An 18,881-nucleotide genomic window follows, 5' to 3' on the forward strand; every position below is an offset into this window, starting at 1 on the left:
AGACCCCTCAAAAAGTGGCCTGATTATTTCAGAAAGGTCTGAAGTCAAAGGGAATTGTGAATGCTTGGCACATTTGAAAGTCAGACCACATTTGTAGGTGTCTAATTTTTGGCACCCAATTTTGAAAACCATTAAGATTTACAATTTTTGTTTTTATATCTCATATGCTTTGGCCTGTTTGCCTTCCTGCCCCAGGCCATGTTGGACATTTAGTACACTAAAATATAATTACCTAACTTTTAAAATAGTGTTCATCCTCTTTAGGGGCTTGCCTGTTTCTGAGAAAGATGAGTAATGTGCTTATCTTTGTTCCTAAAATAATCAGCTTTGTACTCAAATTTACATAATGCAGAGGAGTATGTATTCTACATCAGTTTGAAAGCTTTTTTTTTTACAAGCATAGCCCATCCAAGTCAGAACAGGTTGTTTATTTGTTGCAATGTGCCAAAAGCTCAATGAATAACTTCACTAGTTATCCAGTTCATCATATAGGATTCCATAAAGTATTGTTCTGAACACAGAAAGGTAGAATTTCTCATACTTCATCTGCCTATCCATAAGCTTCCTTACTTCATATTGGCATTCTTAAGATTATTTTCATCAAACAATCCATACAACCTGATGTAGCTGCAGAAGTTGTGGGATAGCATGTTCATCCAACAGAATGACATAAATTGTGCATAAATTGAGCCATTACATGGAAAATTTCTCCATTCCTTGGATGTTGTGTATGGTAACACAAACAGTGCAAAAGAATTACTGAATGAGTTTGTGTACGGCTCTCTGCCTGATTTGAAATGGCTCAAAATAAGCCTTAGCTGGACATGGAAGGATTTACACTTTTGTTTGTTTGTTTGAGAACTAATCCAGCTCAGTTGGACTGATTAGCTAGGAAGCCAGAACAGAATGTATGAATGGTGGTAATTGCAGGATGGAAAAATGTCATTTGTAAAGACAACTGCTACTCTTATCCCTGAAGTCATGATCTGTATTAAGCAGATTGACAAAACTCTTGGTGGGGAATGGTGCTAACTAGAGGAAAGTTTTCTGGCTATATTAATTTATTTAAAATAGATATCTCTTCTGGGCTAAGTTACCTTCCTCCATTAATGCTGTAACATTTTGAACACAGAGCATTATTCAGTAGAGCGCATTTTCAGACATAGGTTCAGAAAATATAAGGTAAACATTAGACCTATCCTGGTTATCTCAGCTTTAGTCTTCTTATCTTGGCATGGATCTCTAATGAGAGATGGTTTAATCTTATTTTGGCAAAGTTAACCAGGATAGGTCTAATTCACTCGTAAGTACACTGTTAGTTTCCAAAGTAGGTAACATACATTCTGAAGGATATCTCAGCAAAGTCTAATCTTTGACTGATATGGAAGAAAAAAAGCTTTCATGTCCTTTAGGTGACACTGGCTTTGAGTGTAGATGAGAGACTGTTTGTTTTTTTTAAAAAAACACTTGCTGCAGGGGGAAAAAGAGAACTGAGGATTCTTGGGCATCTTAATAAATACCGCTGCTGCTCTTTCTCCTCCCACCTATAAGTATGATGAACAGGGCTCAAAAAATTTCTTTAACACCCACTTGCCTGGACAGCCTACTGGCCTGAGTGAGTGAGATTTCTACTGCTTCAACCATCAAGGCCCTACTCCAAGCCACACCTACCAATAACTTTGCCCCAATAAATTCTTCCTTGCTAAATAGAGTCAAGGGGTTGAAATCAATCTATGGGAGGCTGAGTGATGGGGATTTACAAGTCTAGTTAATGATGTTTCAGCACAGTTCATCACAGGCACGTATAATAGTTTCCCTTGACATAATCCCAGAATTTTGTTTGGGATATGAGTTATAACAGCTTCCAGATGACTTCTTTTGTTGCAGCTTCTTTTGTAAACCCTGTAGGCCACTTTCTCCCTGTTTTATTTAAACCCTAAGAGTACTTCAGCTATTCTGTGTATGAAGAGGAAGCCATGCTGGATGCAGGAAGGGGAGCAGTTGGAACGTTGTGGGAGACAGAATCTTAAACCAGTGTAAAATGGTATAAAAGTGAGGCGAATAAGTGAAGCTTGCTATTCTCATCAAATGCTGGCTTGCTGCAGTAGAGTTGATCCATCTTCAAAGGCTAGGTATCATGGTCTGGAGGGCTATTGTGGTGGAATGCTTTTCGCTGCTGATTTAGGATCCTGCTTTGCAGTTGAAGTTTTATCAGACACAGAGTGTTTTTCTGATTATAGAAAGCATTAGCACATTACATGATTGAACATATAGATATGATTCATTTGAGCCATTAGGACTTGATTAACATTGAGCATCTGAACATACATCCAGTGCCTTCTGTCTTTCTGCTATTAATTTGACTTTAGTCCATGGACCCTTCCTCTGCCCTGCTGCAGGAATTAAATTTTGTAGCTATATGTGCTCAGGTTGAATCTGCACATACATCCCACTGCTCTCTCTCATCCTCAGCACAGTGGGGATCCGTTTGCTCATGAGTGGCTGATTCTTTCACTGTCATGAATATCACTTTCAATCTGTTTCACAATGTATGAGTAAAAACATTTATCCATATAATCCCCTTGTTTGTTTTTTCTGTAAGCACTGTGCTGAGACCCTTGTGACGTTTCTGCTATCTTACTTGCCAGGCAGGGGACAGTGTTGGGAAGTTCATAATAACTTTATGCTTATAGATGATATCAGATTGTATAGCCTGTCTTGATTGTTAGAAACTGTCTTGTCCTAGCATCAATGAGGGGAAAAATTTTTACTGGGATTTGGAGGGAGGCTTTTAAATATATTTTGGATATTCTTGAAAGCAGCTGTGACTATTGATTGCAAGAAATCAGGATAGTAGCTGAATGTTTTCAGGAGTGACTAATACCTTACAAGACACAGGACAAGTCTATAATAATATGTATCCTAATTTTTTATCTGTCCTTGCAGCCCAGAGGCTTCTGCATAAATGAAAAGAAACAACTTGTTTTCCATTGTGAGCTAAGTTTTACAGCATGGCCTGTGCTTTTAGTGAAATATGGTACTTGAAGCCATGGGTGGTTGTATGCCAGTGTACTACTGGTGGAATTCTGCACCACTGCACATGCGCAGAATTCGTGTCCCCCGCAGATTTCTTTGTTTTCCCACAGAAAATGACTTTCTGACGGGGAAGCAAAGGGAAGCCATAAGTGTAGTCATGAGACCCTCCCCAGCAGTATGTTTTGGGTGCCTAGGGCAGCCAGTGGAGAGCTAAATCACTGTGGGGCAGGGGGTGGGACTGGGGAAGACCCAGCTGGTGGCTCCTACCCTGTGCTGGGTTCAACTCTTAGTCCCAGCTGGGCTGGGGAGGATGGGACTTCCTCTTCCCCTGCACGGCAACCAGGGCCAGGTCAGACCCACCCCCAGATTTCTCCCTAGGCTGCAAGAAGCTCTGCAGACTCCCTATCCATTGCTCCTCAGCTGCAGGGGGAAGGATCACTATACAAGGAGCTGCTCCTCCATCCGCCCAACCCCCATGCTTCTAGATCCCCCCATACACAGACCCTCCTGCTGAGCCTCACCCCACCCACATCAAGACTCCCCTACCAAGCACCACTCCCCCTGCACCACCCCAAAGAGCCACCCGCACCTGGATCCCCACTCTGTTTCCTCAACCAGCGCTGCACCTGGATCCCCGCCCCACTCCCCCCAGCATCTGCACTCCAACACTGAATCCCCCACACCCAAACGCTCCTGCCAAACTCTATTCTCCCCCACCACACACAGATCCTGCCCTGCTGAGCCCCAACCACCTTTACCTGGACCCCCCTGGAGAGTCCCATTACTGTTGCACCCAGAACCCCCCAACAAGCCCCTGTGCATCCAGATCACTGCCTGCACCCAGATTGCCCCACACAGAACCCTCTCAACCCACACCTGGATCCCCCCACACTAAACCCCTCCACACTTGGATCCTGCCGAGCTTAACTTGCCTGCCCACATCTGGTGCACCTGACGCAGAAGAGCAGGGCCCTGGGGTGTTTCTAGGGCAGGCTCGGTCCTTGCACTGTGTCAGGGTTGGGTGCAGCCTCACTGCTGAGCCATGTCCTGGGGTGGTGGGGAGGGGGGAAAGCTGCTGAGTGATCTCCTACCTCTGTGCAGCTAGTGGTCTGTACTCCCCAATGCCATGGTGGAGCCTTCTTATTTATTTTACAAAAAAACATTTGCAGAATTTTAAAATATTGTGCACAGAATTTTTTTTTTGGTGCAGAATTTTTAATTTTTTGGTGCAGAATATTCTCAGGAGTATTGCCAAAGCCCCTTCTACAAGTTGTCAGTTATTGACATTTCTCTCTTGCATTGGAATATAAACTTTTTGAAATCCATAATGCATGATTTGGCTTTTAATAGTTTGTGTTCCATTATTAAGCAGCTGGCATCTGGCTTTAAATATATAATCACAGTTAATCGAATCCTTGCTATTTTATTTAATCATTAGTAACTACATTATAAGGTCTGGAAATGATTAGTGGCAACAGTAACAACATCTATCTTTAATATGACATTTGGAATTCGTGTCACATCTTTCATATTTGAGAAGATGTATTTTTTCTAACTTAAGAGTACTTGTTGGTATAATTCCAATTACAGAGTAATGAAGTCCTGATTAGAATGTGTGAAAAGTAAATGTTTCATTTACATTAGACCTTCTTCATACCATTCTGTTGCCCCCAAACCTTCTGAGTATTCTAAACAGGTGAAGGTAGAGGGAGGGTAGTTTATAACAGGGGATAGTAATGATGGCATAGGTGTAAGTATAGTATTAGTCAAGCACTTTGCACAATCACTGAATTAACTTTACATTTTCAGAAGATAGTATTAGAATGTATTGTCAACTTTTTTTAACAGCAGATCATGCTGTTCATTAGTAAGGACCAAACAGATACACTCTCATTTAACATTTCTTGTCTTAAATTAGTATTTTATAACCAAGCTGCTGTATTAAAAAAAATTCTCTCCTGAGGGAGTAATAATGTGGAAACTTTTATGCTGAATAATATTGATTTTTTTCTGGAGAAATTCTAAATTATTTGGAATTTTTAAAATATAAATATTTTAAAATATAGCATGTTAAGGCCTGACCAATGGTTCCTTTAGATGCTATTGAAATATAGGATCATAATAAAAACAGTGAGTGAGATGAGCTATTGTTGCCATTCTTGATTATCCCTTCACTTCCCCTTTTTAATTTTTTTTTGTATGAAGGTCATATTAATGAATTATAGTACATACTTTAAAAATAAGGAAGTGTGAAGTACGACAAATACACTTGATATAATGTTGTGAAGTTTAATTAAATGAGCAGTGAGACTTTTCTCTTTCTTTATGTTGTTGTTTTTCTCTTTACCAGTTAACTGGGAGACAGTGTGGAGAGCCAACACCACAAACAAGTTTAAGGTCCACACTAACATGAACAGGAATGTTGGGCTGCTACGAATCTTCCCAGGAATTAATGCTGCCACTGTAAGTATTCTGTTTTTAATTGTTGAAATGGTAGAGAGAGTATCCAAACACATGGCTGCTTGGTCTAACAGAGCTGCAGTGATGCCATACCTGTTGTTATAGATGGAAAAACTGATGAGATCTTTTTGTAAAGGGAAATCATGCCTCACCAATCTACTAGAATTCTTTGAGGGGGGCAACAAGCATGTGGAAAAGAGTGATCAAGGTCCCTCACCAAAGACTCTTAAGGAAAGTAAGCTGTCATGGGATAAAAGGGAAGGTCCTCTTGTGGATCAGTAATTGGCTAAAAGATAGGAAACAAAGGATAGGAATAAATGGCCCGTTTTCAGAATGGAGAGAGGTAAATAGTGGGGTCCCCAGGGATCTGTACTGGAACCAGTACTGTTCACATAATCATCAAGGATCTGGAAAAAGGGGTAAACAATGAGGTGGCAAAATTTGCAGATGATACAAAGCTACTCAAGATAGTTAAGTCAAAAGCAGACTGTGAAGATTTACAAAGGGCTCTCACAAACTGGGTGAATGGGCAAGAAAATGGCAGATGAAATTCAGTGTTAATAAATGCAAAGTAATGTACATTGGAAAATATAATCCCAACTATACATATAAAATGAGGAGGTGTAAATTAGCTGTTATCACTCAAGAAAGAGATCTTGAAGTCTTGGATAGTTCTCTGAAAACATCCCACTCAATGTGCAGCAGCAGTCAAAAAAAGCTAACAATTTTGGGAATCATTAGTAGAAAAGGCATAGATAATAAGACGGAACATATCATATTGCTTCTGTATAAATCTATGGTACGCCCATATCTTGAATACTGTATGCAGTATTCACCCCATCTCAAAAAAAATATATTGGAATTGGAAAAGGTACCAAAAAGGACAACAAAAATGATGAGGGGTATGGAACAGCTTCCATATAAGGAGAGATTAATAAGACTGGGACTTTTCAGCTTGGAAAACATGACTAAGGGGGGATATGACAGAGGTCTATAAAGTCATGAGTGGTGTCAAGAAAGTAAATAAGAAAGTGTTGTTTATTCCTTTTTTCCAGAGGCTCTTGTGAAGGCCAAGACTATAATAGGGTTCAAAAAAGATCTAGATAAGTTCATGGAGGATAGGTCCATCAGTGGCTATCAGCCAGGGTGGACAGGGATGGTGTCCTTAGCCTCTGTTTGCCAAAAGCTGGGAATGGGCGACAGGGAACAGATCACTTGATGATTACGTGTTCTGTTCATTCCCTCTGAAGCACCTGTCATAGCCACTGTCAGAAGACAGGATACTGGGTTAGATGGACCATTGGTCTGACTCAGTATGATAGTTCTTATGTTCTTAAGATTTGTAATTGTTTTGGTAAACAGCCTTGAGCAATGTACCCCAATTGGGTTGATAAACATTCCTAGTAGTAATATGACTGACCAGCCCTAGCATGGAAAACTATTTATGAAGGTTTTAAAAGTACCTTTAACCGGAATCACATGGACTTTGGAATTGATAATATATCTCTTCCACGTGTTTGGAAGATGTATTTGAACTCTTGAAAAGCACGTGCAAGCTATAGTGACCAGAAGTGCCTATTTGCCATACAGTCAAGTATATATGTATAATATATACTTTGCCAAAGGTACGCATACATATACAATATGGGAAAATGGAGTGAGGAAATCATGCCCTTTTCTACAATTCATGCTTCTTCCTGCAACTGTTGTAAGGGTTCAGAGCTCTGATCCTGTTCTATGATATGCTAATGTGAATTCCTGCATCCCTGTGAACACCTGGAGCCCTATTGATAACAATGGGACTCCGCAGAGGCCAATGTTAGGAGGTTGCTTTGCAGAATTGGGGTCTTACATGGTATGGGCTAGATTCACGAGGGGAAGTTTAGGTGCCTAACTGCTATTTTAGGCATCTCCATTCAATATTTAGGTGCCACTGACATTCACAACCCCCTGTTCAGGTCCATCTAACCCTGTAGGTGCCTAAAGTCCCTAAAGCACCTAAGATCCTACCTTAAAGTTCCCTAGCTTCCTAAATGTCTGCTGTCGGGCATACATAAAGCCACTTATGTCCTGATGCCACTGAGCAGCTTTGTGCCTAACTCACCCCCGGGCCCTGGCAGGATTCACAAACTAGGCATTTCCCCAGCCTATCTTGCCTCTGGGGGCCAAATCCAGTAGGTGTATAGAGAGGCCAACTAAAAGCACCTGACCAGATCAGGTCCTACACAAAATGTGGTGAAGTTGTGCCCCCCTAGCCCTTATATACTCAATCACCCAGTGGTTAGAGCACTCATCCAGGATGTGGGGCATGGGAGTTCAGATCCCTCCTCCTCCTGATTTTAGACCAGGGTCTTGAACCTAGGTCTTCCACATCTCAGGTGAGTGCCTCAACACTGACTAGCCATGAGTCAGAGGGTATTTTGGGATAGGTCTGTCTCTCCTGTCTGAAGCTCTTTCACTTTGCATGAAATATGTAGGGCTTGTCTATACAGAAAGTTAGTGTGTGGCAAACTGAGGTGTAAATCTGTGAGTGTTCTGGTGTGGCAAACTGGCTGTGTGGATCTTGGGGCTGCATACTAAAAATTCCATAGTGTATTTTGACCTACTGATGTGTCCACTAAGCAAAAGGGTGCCTAAAAGTTAGGGGTTGCAAAGTTCAGTATTGAAGCGCCTGTGTGTCTGTTTTTGAAGTTCCACCAACCTGAGTTTTTATTTTTCTTATGGCCATTGTCAGCTTAAATTGCATCCAGTAGTTTAAGCAGAAATTCCTCAATTATACTAGTCTTTTTTTTTTTTTTTAGGTGAATCTGAACAGATGGAAATGCAGTCAGATGGTAGATTTGTAATAAAACTCCAACTGTATAGTTCGCCTCATAGGTGACTGTAATGTATTGCAAGTAGTTTATATGGTCAACAAAGAAATATCTAAGTTGTCTAAAATAATTTCACTAGATGGCTGCTTACATTGATGAGATACATTAGCTGCGTGGTTACCAGTTGGCCCACAAAAAACTACTTCTCCCTCCCCTCGACCATTCAATAAAATGAACTGTCTCTTGAATTTAAATTAATTCCTGCAGGCTTCATTATGATTTTGTTTTCTAATGTTTGGAAGGCATATGTACTAAACATGGTAGATTTTATCATTTTGGTTCAAATGTATCAAGTAAGAATTCTGTGAATATGTTTCATTTATGAATATTTCTGTTTTTACAAGTAATTCATTTACATTTATCAAATAGTGTTCTGTCATCATGCAATTGCAAAGCTTATGTAAGAGAGATAAGATGGGTAAGGGTAATACCTTTTATTGGATCAACTTCTATTGGTGAAAGAGACCAGCTTTTGAGCTCACTCAGAGCTTGAAAGCTTGTCTCTTTCCCCAGCAGAAGTTGATCCAATAAAATATATTACCCTCACCCACCTTGTCTCTCTAATATCCTAGCACCAACATGGCTACACTACTGCAAAAAGCCTATGTAATATATTTAAATAATAGCTTACCATCCTTTTCTCCCTAAGGTCATTTTAATCAGCCCTTCCTGGAGAAAATTGCCATTATTTTAAAATGTATCCCTCTGGGATTTTCATAGGAGTCTAAAGAAATTTTTTCCCAACTACCATAGCCTTCTTTTTGAAAATCCCAGCCTTATTTTTTAGAAATGATCATCACAAATGGCCAGTGTAGATGAAGGACTTATTATTTGTAAGACTCTGATTCCTACTTGAGACATAATGGCATTTTAACTAAACACTTCTTTATGCACCTCTTATTGAGGGAACTTATTTGAAAGTACCATGTGATTATTAGTAATCATGACATCACTTTTTGACAGTGCCCTTGCCTTGGAAAGCCATGTGTCAGAAGTGGTATGAAAATAGTTTTTCTAGTTGTGCAATTTGTACAGGCCGCACCCTTATTTATTAGTTGACAACTTCACAAGCGTAAAACATGCCTTTGTGATCGTGAGGTTTCATTTTTGCAATTCATTTCTGTGTAGGGGTTCAAAGAGAGTTCTTTTTTCTCCCCTCCCCGCAATTAGTTCAGTATTCAACTACATATTTCCTCACTGGCTTGAGAAACTCTAATCAAATTAAGTGTTTACCTGTAAATGTTTTTATATTGACTCCTGTTTTGTGGTGATTGACTTTAAATTGACGCAGTTGTTTTTTTAATGTCCTCAATGGTGTAGGCCTTGGCTAATTCCAGCTTTAGTCTGTGCTGACATTGCGTAACCTTTCAGGGGTACCATGTTCTTATTTGTGTTCTGATGTCCTGTAAAATTCGGAACTGGTTTCCCACTGAAGTCCATTTCAGTCCATCTTTTCTCATACTTCATTTTTTTCCCCAAAGATGCCAGTACTGTCGCTATATTTATAAGCGTCTACCAGCCTGTCTTGAACCCTCCCTTACAATTTGTTTTTCCATATACTTTGGTATTGGATTAGTCATATAAAGCTTTGAATATGGTTAATATGTTTGTGCTACTGTATGGTACCTTGGTGGGGATACTGTCTATAAATACTGTCAATCATGGTAGCAAGAAGTTTAATTCCTTTTTTTTAGCTCATGAGTGCCATCCACTGCTGTTGTAAGATTTTTTGAAAAATATGTAGCAGGAGAAAGGGCTTGCTAATCAAATTATATAGCATTAAAGACATGGAGTTGTAATATTTTAACACCTTATTTTAAATAGGTGAAGGCATTTCTTCACGCTCCAATGGAGGGCATTGTACTTGAAACGTACGGAACTGGTAATGCACCAAATAATCGAGAAGATTTGCTAGAAGAACTGAGGAAAGCAACAGAACGAAAAGTAGTGATTCTTAATTGTACCCAGTGCTTACGCGGGAGTGTTGCTGCAGTCTATGCAACTGGACAGGTGAGGCAAATACGGCAATTTCTGTTCAACAATGTTCTGTACAGCAATGTTATGTAAAAGAAAGTTTCACTGATGTGATTGGCTGTACGTTTAATATGCTAGAAAACAAACATCCATCTACAGGAAGATGTTGTCTATAAAACAGCCGTATTAAATTAGTTTTTAAATGGTTCAAGCTGATCTGCAAACAAGATTTTTAAAAAGCCCTTTATTCTAGACTGAATTCTGTAATTAGCTAGACCTGATCCCAATTTACTGATTGACAGCTTCTGCTATGTGTGTGACACCCCAGCATCCATCTGCAAAATACTGTTGATGTCAATCCCAAAAGAACTCCAGTGAGCATGGAACTGGCTAACGGGGCAGACCAGTCAAGTAATGTCTTTTCAGGTTTGCAGTTACTTTAATAGTGACAAAATAAGGGCATTCAGTAAGGTGGCAAACTTCCGAAATATTCTAAACCTCATTGCTTACTTGACCCTCAAGACTCCCATTAGGCTATCTGCATGTGCCAATGAGTTCAGCAGTATAGTATGTACTGGGATGTCCCTCTGAATGGAGGCCAGTAGTCTGTGACTTCTGATCTGAAAGCAGGTGTAGGCTAGTTTAAAGCAAATTTATATGCAGACACTGACATTCTTGGTATTCAGGGTATTCAGCATATTTCAAAAGAGTTTTCCTAACCTTATTTGCAATTCACAACCTTTTTGGTTAGTCAAAATATTGGTAGGACTAATGAGCCTCACAGACCCGACCAGTGTTCATAACCTGTGTGATAATTCTGAATTGTGGAAAGGAAGTTCATTTGTCTTGCTTAACTTTCCTCCTATTCCCTAGCCTACGCCTGCTTTCGGATCTCCATTGACTATTGAATGGCTAACCTTTTTATAGTATGCATTGTTTATAAATATCACTTCTTTGTACAGTAGGACTGAACTATTATTGTTTCTTATACATGGGATAGCTCAGTGGTTTGAGCATCGGCCTGCTAAACCCAGGGTTGTGAGTTCAATCCTTGAGGGGGCCTTTTAGGGATCTGGGGCAAAAATTGAGGATTGATCCTGCTTTGAGCAGGGGGTTGGACTAGATGACCTCCTAAGGTCCCTTCCAACCCTAGATTCTATGAAATATTTTGATGCAGCTTTATTTATTTTTTGTTTCAACAACTTTCTTATAACCTAATATATAACTGAGGAAAAAAGGAAACATAAATTGTGACATTATCCAGGGTACAATCTGGACTGTTGAACAGCTGTCCCCCCTCAATTCTCAAAACAGGATTTTACACCAGCCTTTTACACTGTTTTGCTGTGAGAGCAACCACTCCTGGTCTGTTCTCACACAGCCTCAAGGATGTAAATTACTCCTAGCTATACTATATGAGTGCTATTGCTGGCCACTCTTGAATTACACTGTAGAGCAACACCAGCAAACTCCCAGTCCCAGACTGCCCCCAGAAATGTGCATCCTGGATTGCCCAGCCCTCTCCTGGACAACACAAGCTCATATAAAGCCCGTAATTTTATTAATAGAAAATGATATGCTTAAATCCTGTTATCTCAAGTGAAGTATCCCAAACACTTCAATCCAAGCACACTGGTTTAGATAAAAGTTTATTAACTACAGAAAGATAGATTTTACATGATTACAAGTAATGAGGCATAAAAGTCAGAATTGGTTACAAGGGGAAAAATACTTAACTTAACAAGCTAAGTGAATTCAAAGCAAAAGTCTCTCTCACCACATGTCAGCAGTCTTACTGGCTGAACTCCTTTCAGACAGGATCCCTCCCTCAGTCCAAAGCTGTTTCTTTGTTCCTCAGGTGTAGTAGCTGCTGTGGGTAGAGAGAAATAAGGAAGGGATAACTTGGGGTGCCTATTCTCCATTCTTATACTTTTCCTTTTCTTTGAGAGTCATCTCCAGTTGGAGCTCAGGAGACAGTCTGTGGGGATGGGAACCTCCAGCTGTTTCTTTGTGAAGATGTAAATATCTCGCTCATATCCTTTTTCCTGCCAAAGAATGGCCACTTAACTAGGCGATAGTTCATTTGATTTCATTGACATCTGGCTAAAGTGTCAGTTTGCCTTTTGTCTCCGAGGAACTGGTTTGTGGCGGCTTTTTAAAACTCGGAACATGTCTCAGTAATATCATTACAGTAGAATGTTATAGCTTCACATATGATGTTGCCACACATATTTTACCAGGACAGTAATGATTAGTAAATTATGAGTTTTCAAATAATACCTCACAAGGAATACTTTGTACAAAATTTATCATAGTCTTGTAAAAGGGGTGAACATAGAGGTGTAGAGACTGTCACAAATGTCAAAAGAGCAGGCTTCATAAGATTTGAACTTGAGACCTTCTGAAACATAAAATCATACCTTTTACTGAGTAGGCTATAAAGATTTGGTCTAACATCAGTGGGGAATTTAGAGGGATTACTTTGACCATCATGGAACTCCCATATATTTTGGTTAATGTAAAAATATATGGAGAATGAAAAAAGCAATCAATAAACAACTGAATGTAAAAATGTTTACAATGTAAAGTTTGTTCACTAAGTAATCCCAAGATACCTGAAATGGCAAAATTTCATGAGAAAAAAAATCTAATTTGCTATATGACATTCTGCTTCAACAAAAATGTGTATGGGGTGGAGAGGAACAATTTTTTCCCTATATTTTGGCTGAAAAATTCTCCATAAGTAGAGCACCTCTGCAAATGAGTTCTTGTGTTTGAGCCAAAGTGCTGTTTTCGTAATTTGACTCAAGACATTAGCATTCGTCCTTATTATTAAACCTTTATAGGGTTATTTAGTCACTTTCAGTCACTTGTTAATTCCTGGGTCCCAGCTTTTCAATGTGGTGCATGTATTATGTGGCTTCACCAACTTCCACTGATGGAGGCTAAACCCTATTTATATTGGTATCTGGACAGGAGAACATTGCCAACGTGGACAGAGCCATGATGTGTTCTGGCTGAATTCTACATAATTTATTTAATGCAGCTTTTTCACTGCCCTTCCTTTTTCAGAGTAACAGCTCTGTGGAGGAAACATGTTGACTGAGTTCTGGAAATTTACTATAATATTAATTTCTTTCAAAAAAGCTTATATTAAATTTTTTATATTTTAAAAAAAGTAAAAAAACATTTTGTCTGGCTAGTAATAACGTTACCTTCACTACATGTGGCATTATCCTGTCATTTGTACATATTTTAGCTAGTCAGGTGATTTAGTGATTAAATAATCACGGTTCATCTCAAACTCTTTTAATTAACTGAATATCTGCACTCTGATCCACCTCCTCAGCACAGATTATAATTGAGGTCTATGTGGTGGTAGGAAGTGGGGGAAATCACTTCCCCTCCTATCCAGACTGTGAAAAAGCCTTAGCTGTTCTTTGGCTGAAAACACTGTGTAACTTTCCAGCACAGAAGGAAGTTTTAAATGGTACATGAAGATTTTAAGGAAACTTCATTTGTCTTCACTCCATGGTTGGTATGCTCTGTAAATGTACATACTGAAGATAGGTCAATTTGTTTCTGCTTTTGCATTGGTTCAATCATTAGTTAATTGCTGAATTGTATAAGGAGAGCAATCTTTCTGTAGCAAGCACTATTTGGTTTTTGCCAGAACTGTAATTATTCAGTCTAGTCTCGTATCCTAAATCATACACAAGTAATGCAGCTTAGAATGGTCTGACAACACCCGCATTGGTAGCACACTGCAGTACTGAAATTCATCCAGGGAAATACCCCATAATAAATTAGTCAGTATGTTTGTGGGAAAACAACATATTTGGCAATTTTAGAAACACCATTGATTTTAAAAATTAGTAACTGCAGCTTTATAATAAGGGCTAATCTAACAACTGTTTAGGTAATTAATACACACCCATAACCTTTTCTTTTTAGGATAAAGAAATGGTCATTCTAGGTCTCTAGTAATCCCATGTGCATCAATACTGTATAGAAGTGTTTCTGAATATTACACTATTTAAGTTTAAAAAAAAAATTTTTTTCATTCACAGACTCTCACTGCTATAGGAGTAATTCCAGGGGGTGATATGACACCGGAAGCAGCCCTAGCTAAACTCTCATACACATTGAGCAAAAGCCAACTTAGCTGGGAGGAGAAGAAGGAGGTAAATATTTCACTGTTAGTTTAGTAGACTTTTAATAGTGGTTGGTTTTTTAAATCAATTTTTTTAATGTTTATTACACTGACTTCTGGCTAGTAAAATTATTTGACTTTTTATGTTAATTTTTGAGCATTCACTTCCACTATCTAATGTGAAGGCATCACACCCTCTTACTTTATGCAAAATAATGTTGCTATAGAACTATAAAAATAGGTAGATCTGAGGGGGGAAGAAAATCCTCAGACCTCTGTATAGAGGTTGGTTGAAAACCAACACCGATATTTAAAACTTCTCATTTTAAATTCAGCAGTGGATCTGTCCTGCAGCTTCAGCACAGACTCCAAATAAATAATGTGCAAACTGAAACTGAGAATGGAGGTGAAATCCTGGCTCCATTGAAGTCAATGGAAATTTTGTCCCTGATTTCAGTGGAGCCTAGATTTCACCCAGGGTTTATATTTGAGTCTTCATGTAGTAATTGGTGCATCTTATTATGCTTGTCACTTTATTTGAATTCTGTGAGTCTTGAGTGTCAATGTTAGACATAATTTTGTTGAGATGAAAAGCTTTGTATTGAGTATGTTCTTTAAACACAGACCATTTCTCTGCATCCCTGATTCTCAAGTGTTTATTAATTGACTATATATTTATAATTACTAGTTAATGACTGATTCTTTTTGGTTAATTAATGTCTTAGGTGTTGGGAAATAGAGAATTAATACAACACATACAACTATATAGCCCTGTTAAACATTCTCTTTTCGGTGGTGGAACGCTTGCAAATGTATACACTAAAACTTTTGTTTTTATATGCAGCAAAGTCATAGTCCTGATGGTGTAAAGTTGTTATCCTGATTTTTGGATTATATCAACATGAGTCATTCTCTAGATTTAACCTATCAAACTAATGATTTTCCCCTCTGTTGGATGTGCTAGGTAAAACAAAACCTGATCAGTTGTGGAAAAAAATCTATTTCAAAATCAATACCTTCAAATAACGTCTGTAAAAAAAGAAAATCCTATAGAATACCTATCTATGTGCATGGGGATGGAGAGTGGTGGCTTTTCCTTTCCTTCCGGCTTTAAATTTAAATAGTCTTCTTGTAAACTTTGTAAGAGATTTACTAGCTGTCTGAATATGAAATTTTAATATTTTTAGAACTGTCAACTGTGTCTTTTTCTTACCACTATCTAATTTAGTAGTTTCTTATTTTAAACATATTCTGTGTGGGTAACTTAACAAAATCTTTGTCCTGGAAAGGAGGCGGTCTCTTTGCTGTGGGAGGAGCAACTGTGCACAACATACTTTATGCAGGAACACATTCAACAAAGGATGTAGTAGAGAATATGGCTTATAGGTATAGCACTGCCCAAGAAGCAGTAATAGTCCATATGTGACTCCACAGCAATGAATGTATAATTTCTACTTTGCCTTTTTAAAAAATGTATTTTTTTAATGAAAGCTCTTCAGTGGTGCCAGATACCAATCTGAATTATGTCAGCCTGTCAAATCTGAAAATTTCCATGCACCATACATACAACTTCCACTGATATATATGTAATGGGACTCTTCCAGCAGACAGTTACAATATTGTAAGTGTTTAGGGGTGGGTTTTTTTTATAAAGGGCATGCCTAGACACAGGTAAATCTGGGGCACTCTTTATTTCCACATCACACCTTGCTTTCTTGCAAACTTGCACAGTCCTGCTTCTTAAAATTCTAATTGAGACAACTTACTGCTTAATATTTGTGGAGGCATCTTGACGAGAGAAAGCTAGCATATAAAATCATCAAAGTTGGAGAAACCAGTGGATTTGTTAATGTTCGTGATGTTCAGATTTGTTCCCTCTTTCCTCAAGCTTTTATGGAACCTTATTTCTAGGTTTAGGAGTGTCTCTATTTAGGTTTCAGAGTAGCAGCTGTGTTAGTCTGTATTCGCAAAAAGAAAAGGAGTACTTGTGGCACCTTAGAGACTAACAAATTTATTAGAGCATAAGCTTTCGTGAGCTACAGCTCACTTCATCGGATGCAAGTACTCCTTTTCTTTTTTCTCTGTTTTAGGGGTGCTGGAACAATTTGTATAGTGGGGATGCTAACAGCCATTGAACCATTCTGTAAACCCTGTATATAATGGTATCCATTTCAAGCCAGAGGGTGCAGCAGCACCCCTATTTCCAGCACCTATGTCTCTGTTCTTCTCCAGTCTTGTTTCAGAGGCTGCTTCTGAGCAGTGATTTTCTCATTGCTGCTTGATCCTGGTTAGTGCTAAGGCTCTCATCCTGCAAATACTAAATACATGTTTAATGTTGAAACACTGATTTACAGAATCAGGGCCAAAGATCCTGATTCAAAGCCTATTAAAATCTGTATGAATCTTTCCATTGATGAACCTTTCCATTGATTGGGCTTTTGATTAAACAGTAAGTGTGCAGTCAGTGCAGGGCATACTAGTTAAACATTGCCTTGCTTCGTTACTTTAAAAAACTGGACAAAGGCAGGATCTCAGAAGGCCCAGTGCTTTTCCTGAAGTCACCACTGGTCTCCTAGTTTTATTTTCTCATTCAGTGTTTTAACTTACTGTTCGTTTAAATAGGATGCTACTTACCATGGTGGGAAATCTTGACTATTTAAACCAAACTGTTCTCTCACACCCCCCCACCCCAAACATCTTGTTTTGCCTTCTGGATTTTCCAGTATGTTCTGACGTTTCTCTATCTTTTAGGTTATAAACTTTTTGGATGATAACTGTTTTTACCTTTGTGTCTTCTCCAGTGCCACTTGCACTGTGCTAAGCAAATAAATAATAGACTATAGAAAATATTAAGTAATTTCAACTGTGTTCTTATTCTATGGGGCAAAACTAATTTTTTACAGTAAATTGCACTCATTTGCATTTTCTGTAACTTTCTAGCTTAGGCTAGTAAAAATTAACATCATCAATCCTCTTTTCTCTTGCTTTTTACAATGATTTGATTGTTTGCTCATTTTTCAGATGCTGAGTGAGAATCTGAGAGGAGAAATGACTGTAGTACCCACAGGAACCAAGATCTCTCTTACAGATAGCAAGTTTATTCAAGTTATTGCCAAATCTCTAAGTGTCAGCTGCAAGGAGGTACCTATTTTAAATATTTAAAGTCAACTCATGTACAGCAGAAAATTAACTTAAACAAGTATATCTTAAAGGTGAAATACAGTGCAACATTGAAAATGAAACACAAATTTCCTTGCTAAGTGTCCCAACTAACCAGGCCATGGGGGGCATTTGGTACAACAATAAATTAAAGCTTGAATTTCTTTTCTATGTCTGTAAAATTCTCTTGATTCTTCTTTGTTCACTGATGATCTAGGCTATCATAAATACTACACAGGTCATTGTCATGCATGGTACTTATGGTATGAAGGAAAATACTAAATTATTTTGAATTTGCTACATATTTTGACAGTATGGAACAATTCAAGCATAGAGGGAAAATACTGTAATTATACACAAAATTATAAATGACTAGTACAATGGGAGACATTTTGTGAGTAGCTGTTAATGCGGAGTCAATATTGGTCAACGTTGATTGCACAACAAATGTTCTATGGAGAACATTGTAAGACATAATTATTATGGTCTTCTGTTGGCTTGTTTTCAGGGAAGGTTTAATTTAATTTAATGCCTACTCTACAGTGCATGGGGGTAGGAGAGAAGGAAAAAGAGTGAGGGACTAGGGTCACATGGAGTGAGTTAAGCATAAAAGAAGCTGAAGAGTAGGTTTAGAAGGTTACAAGCTCTCCTGCTCATTGAAGTCATGGAATTGGCAAAAAGAACAGGAGTACTTGTGGCACCTTAGAGACTAAAAAATTTATTAGAGCATAAGCTTTCGTGGGCTACAGCCCACTTCATCGGATGCAGACTAACATAGCTGCTACTCTGAAATCTGTCATGGAATTGGGATCATTCTGTGGTTGAGAGTTTTAAAACAAACAAAAATAACCCCCCACTTAAAGCAGGGACAGTGTGTTCCAGATTTTCTGGGGTCATTCTATTAGTGTCAGCGAAACTTGTTGCTGCTTTTCTTTGAATTGTAGGTCACTAAGCTCTTTATCATGTTTTATGAGATAAGATCTCACTAATGACCCATTGGGGAGGCTTGGAATGACCCCAAATAAGACTCCAGGGCTTGGTTAAATACAGTTCTTGTACTACTTTAATTTTATTATTTAGAAACTATATAGTTAAATCAGTACAAACCTCTAATGTGGACACAATTATACCAGTATAAAGGTGCCTTATAGTGCTATAACTTATAACTCTGTATGCTAGGGGGTTGTACAAACTTAACTATTTTGGTTTAAAAAAAAAATCACACC

General features: G+C 38.5%; 1 protein-coding gene across 1 annotated transcript in view; it reads left to right on the top strand.

Moving 5' to 3' along the window:
* The window catches only part of ASPG (asparaginase), a 75,431-nt gene that overhangs the window by 35,174 nt on the left and 21,376 nt on the right, over positions 1 to 18,881 (top strand). Inside the window, exons 7-10 of the mRNA XM_038406175.2 lie at positions 5,387 to 5,499; positions 10,194 to 10,379; positions 14,414 to 14,527; positions 17,518 to 17,637. Of these exons, the coding sequence (XP_038262103.1) occupies positions 5,387 to 5,499; positions 10,194 to 10,379; positions 14,414 to 14,527; positions 17,518 to 17,637 (533 nt within the window). The remainder of the gene's footprint in view (positions 1 to 5,386; positions 5,500 to 10,193; positions 10,380 to 14,413; positions 14,528 to 17,517; positions 17,638 to 18,881) is intronic.

Source organism: Dermochelys coriacea, chromosome 6 (genome assembly GCF_009764565.3).
Source record: "Dermochelys coriacea isolate rDerCor1 chromosome 6, rDerCor1.pri.v4, whole genome shotgun sequence".
Taxonomy (NCBI): domain Eukaryota; kingdom Metazoa; phylum Chordata; order Testudines; family Dermochelyidae; genus Dermochelys; species Dermochelys coriacea.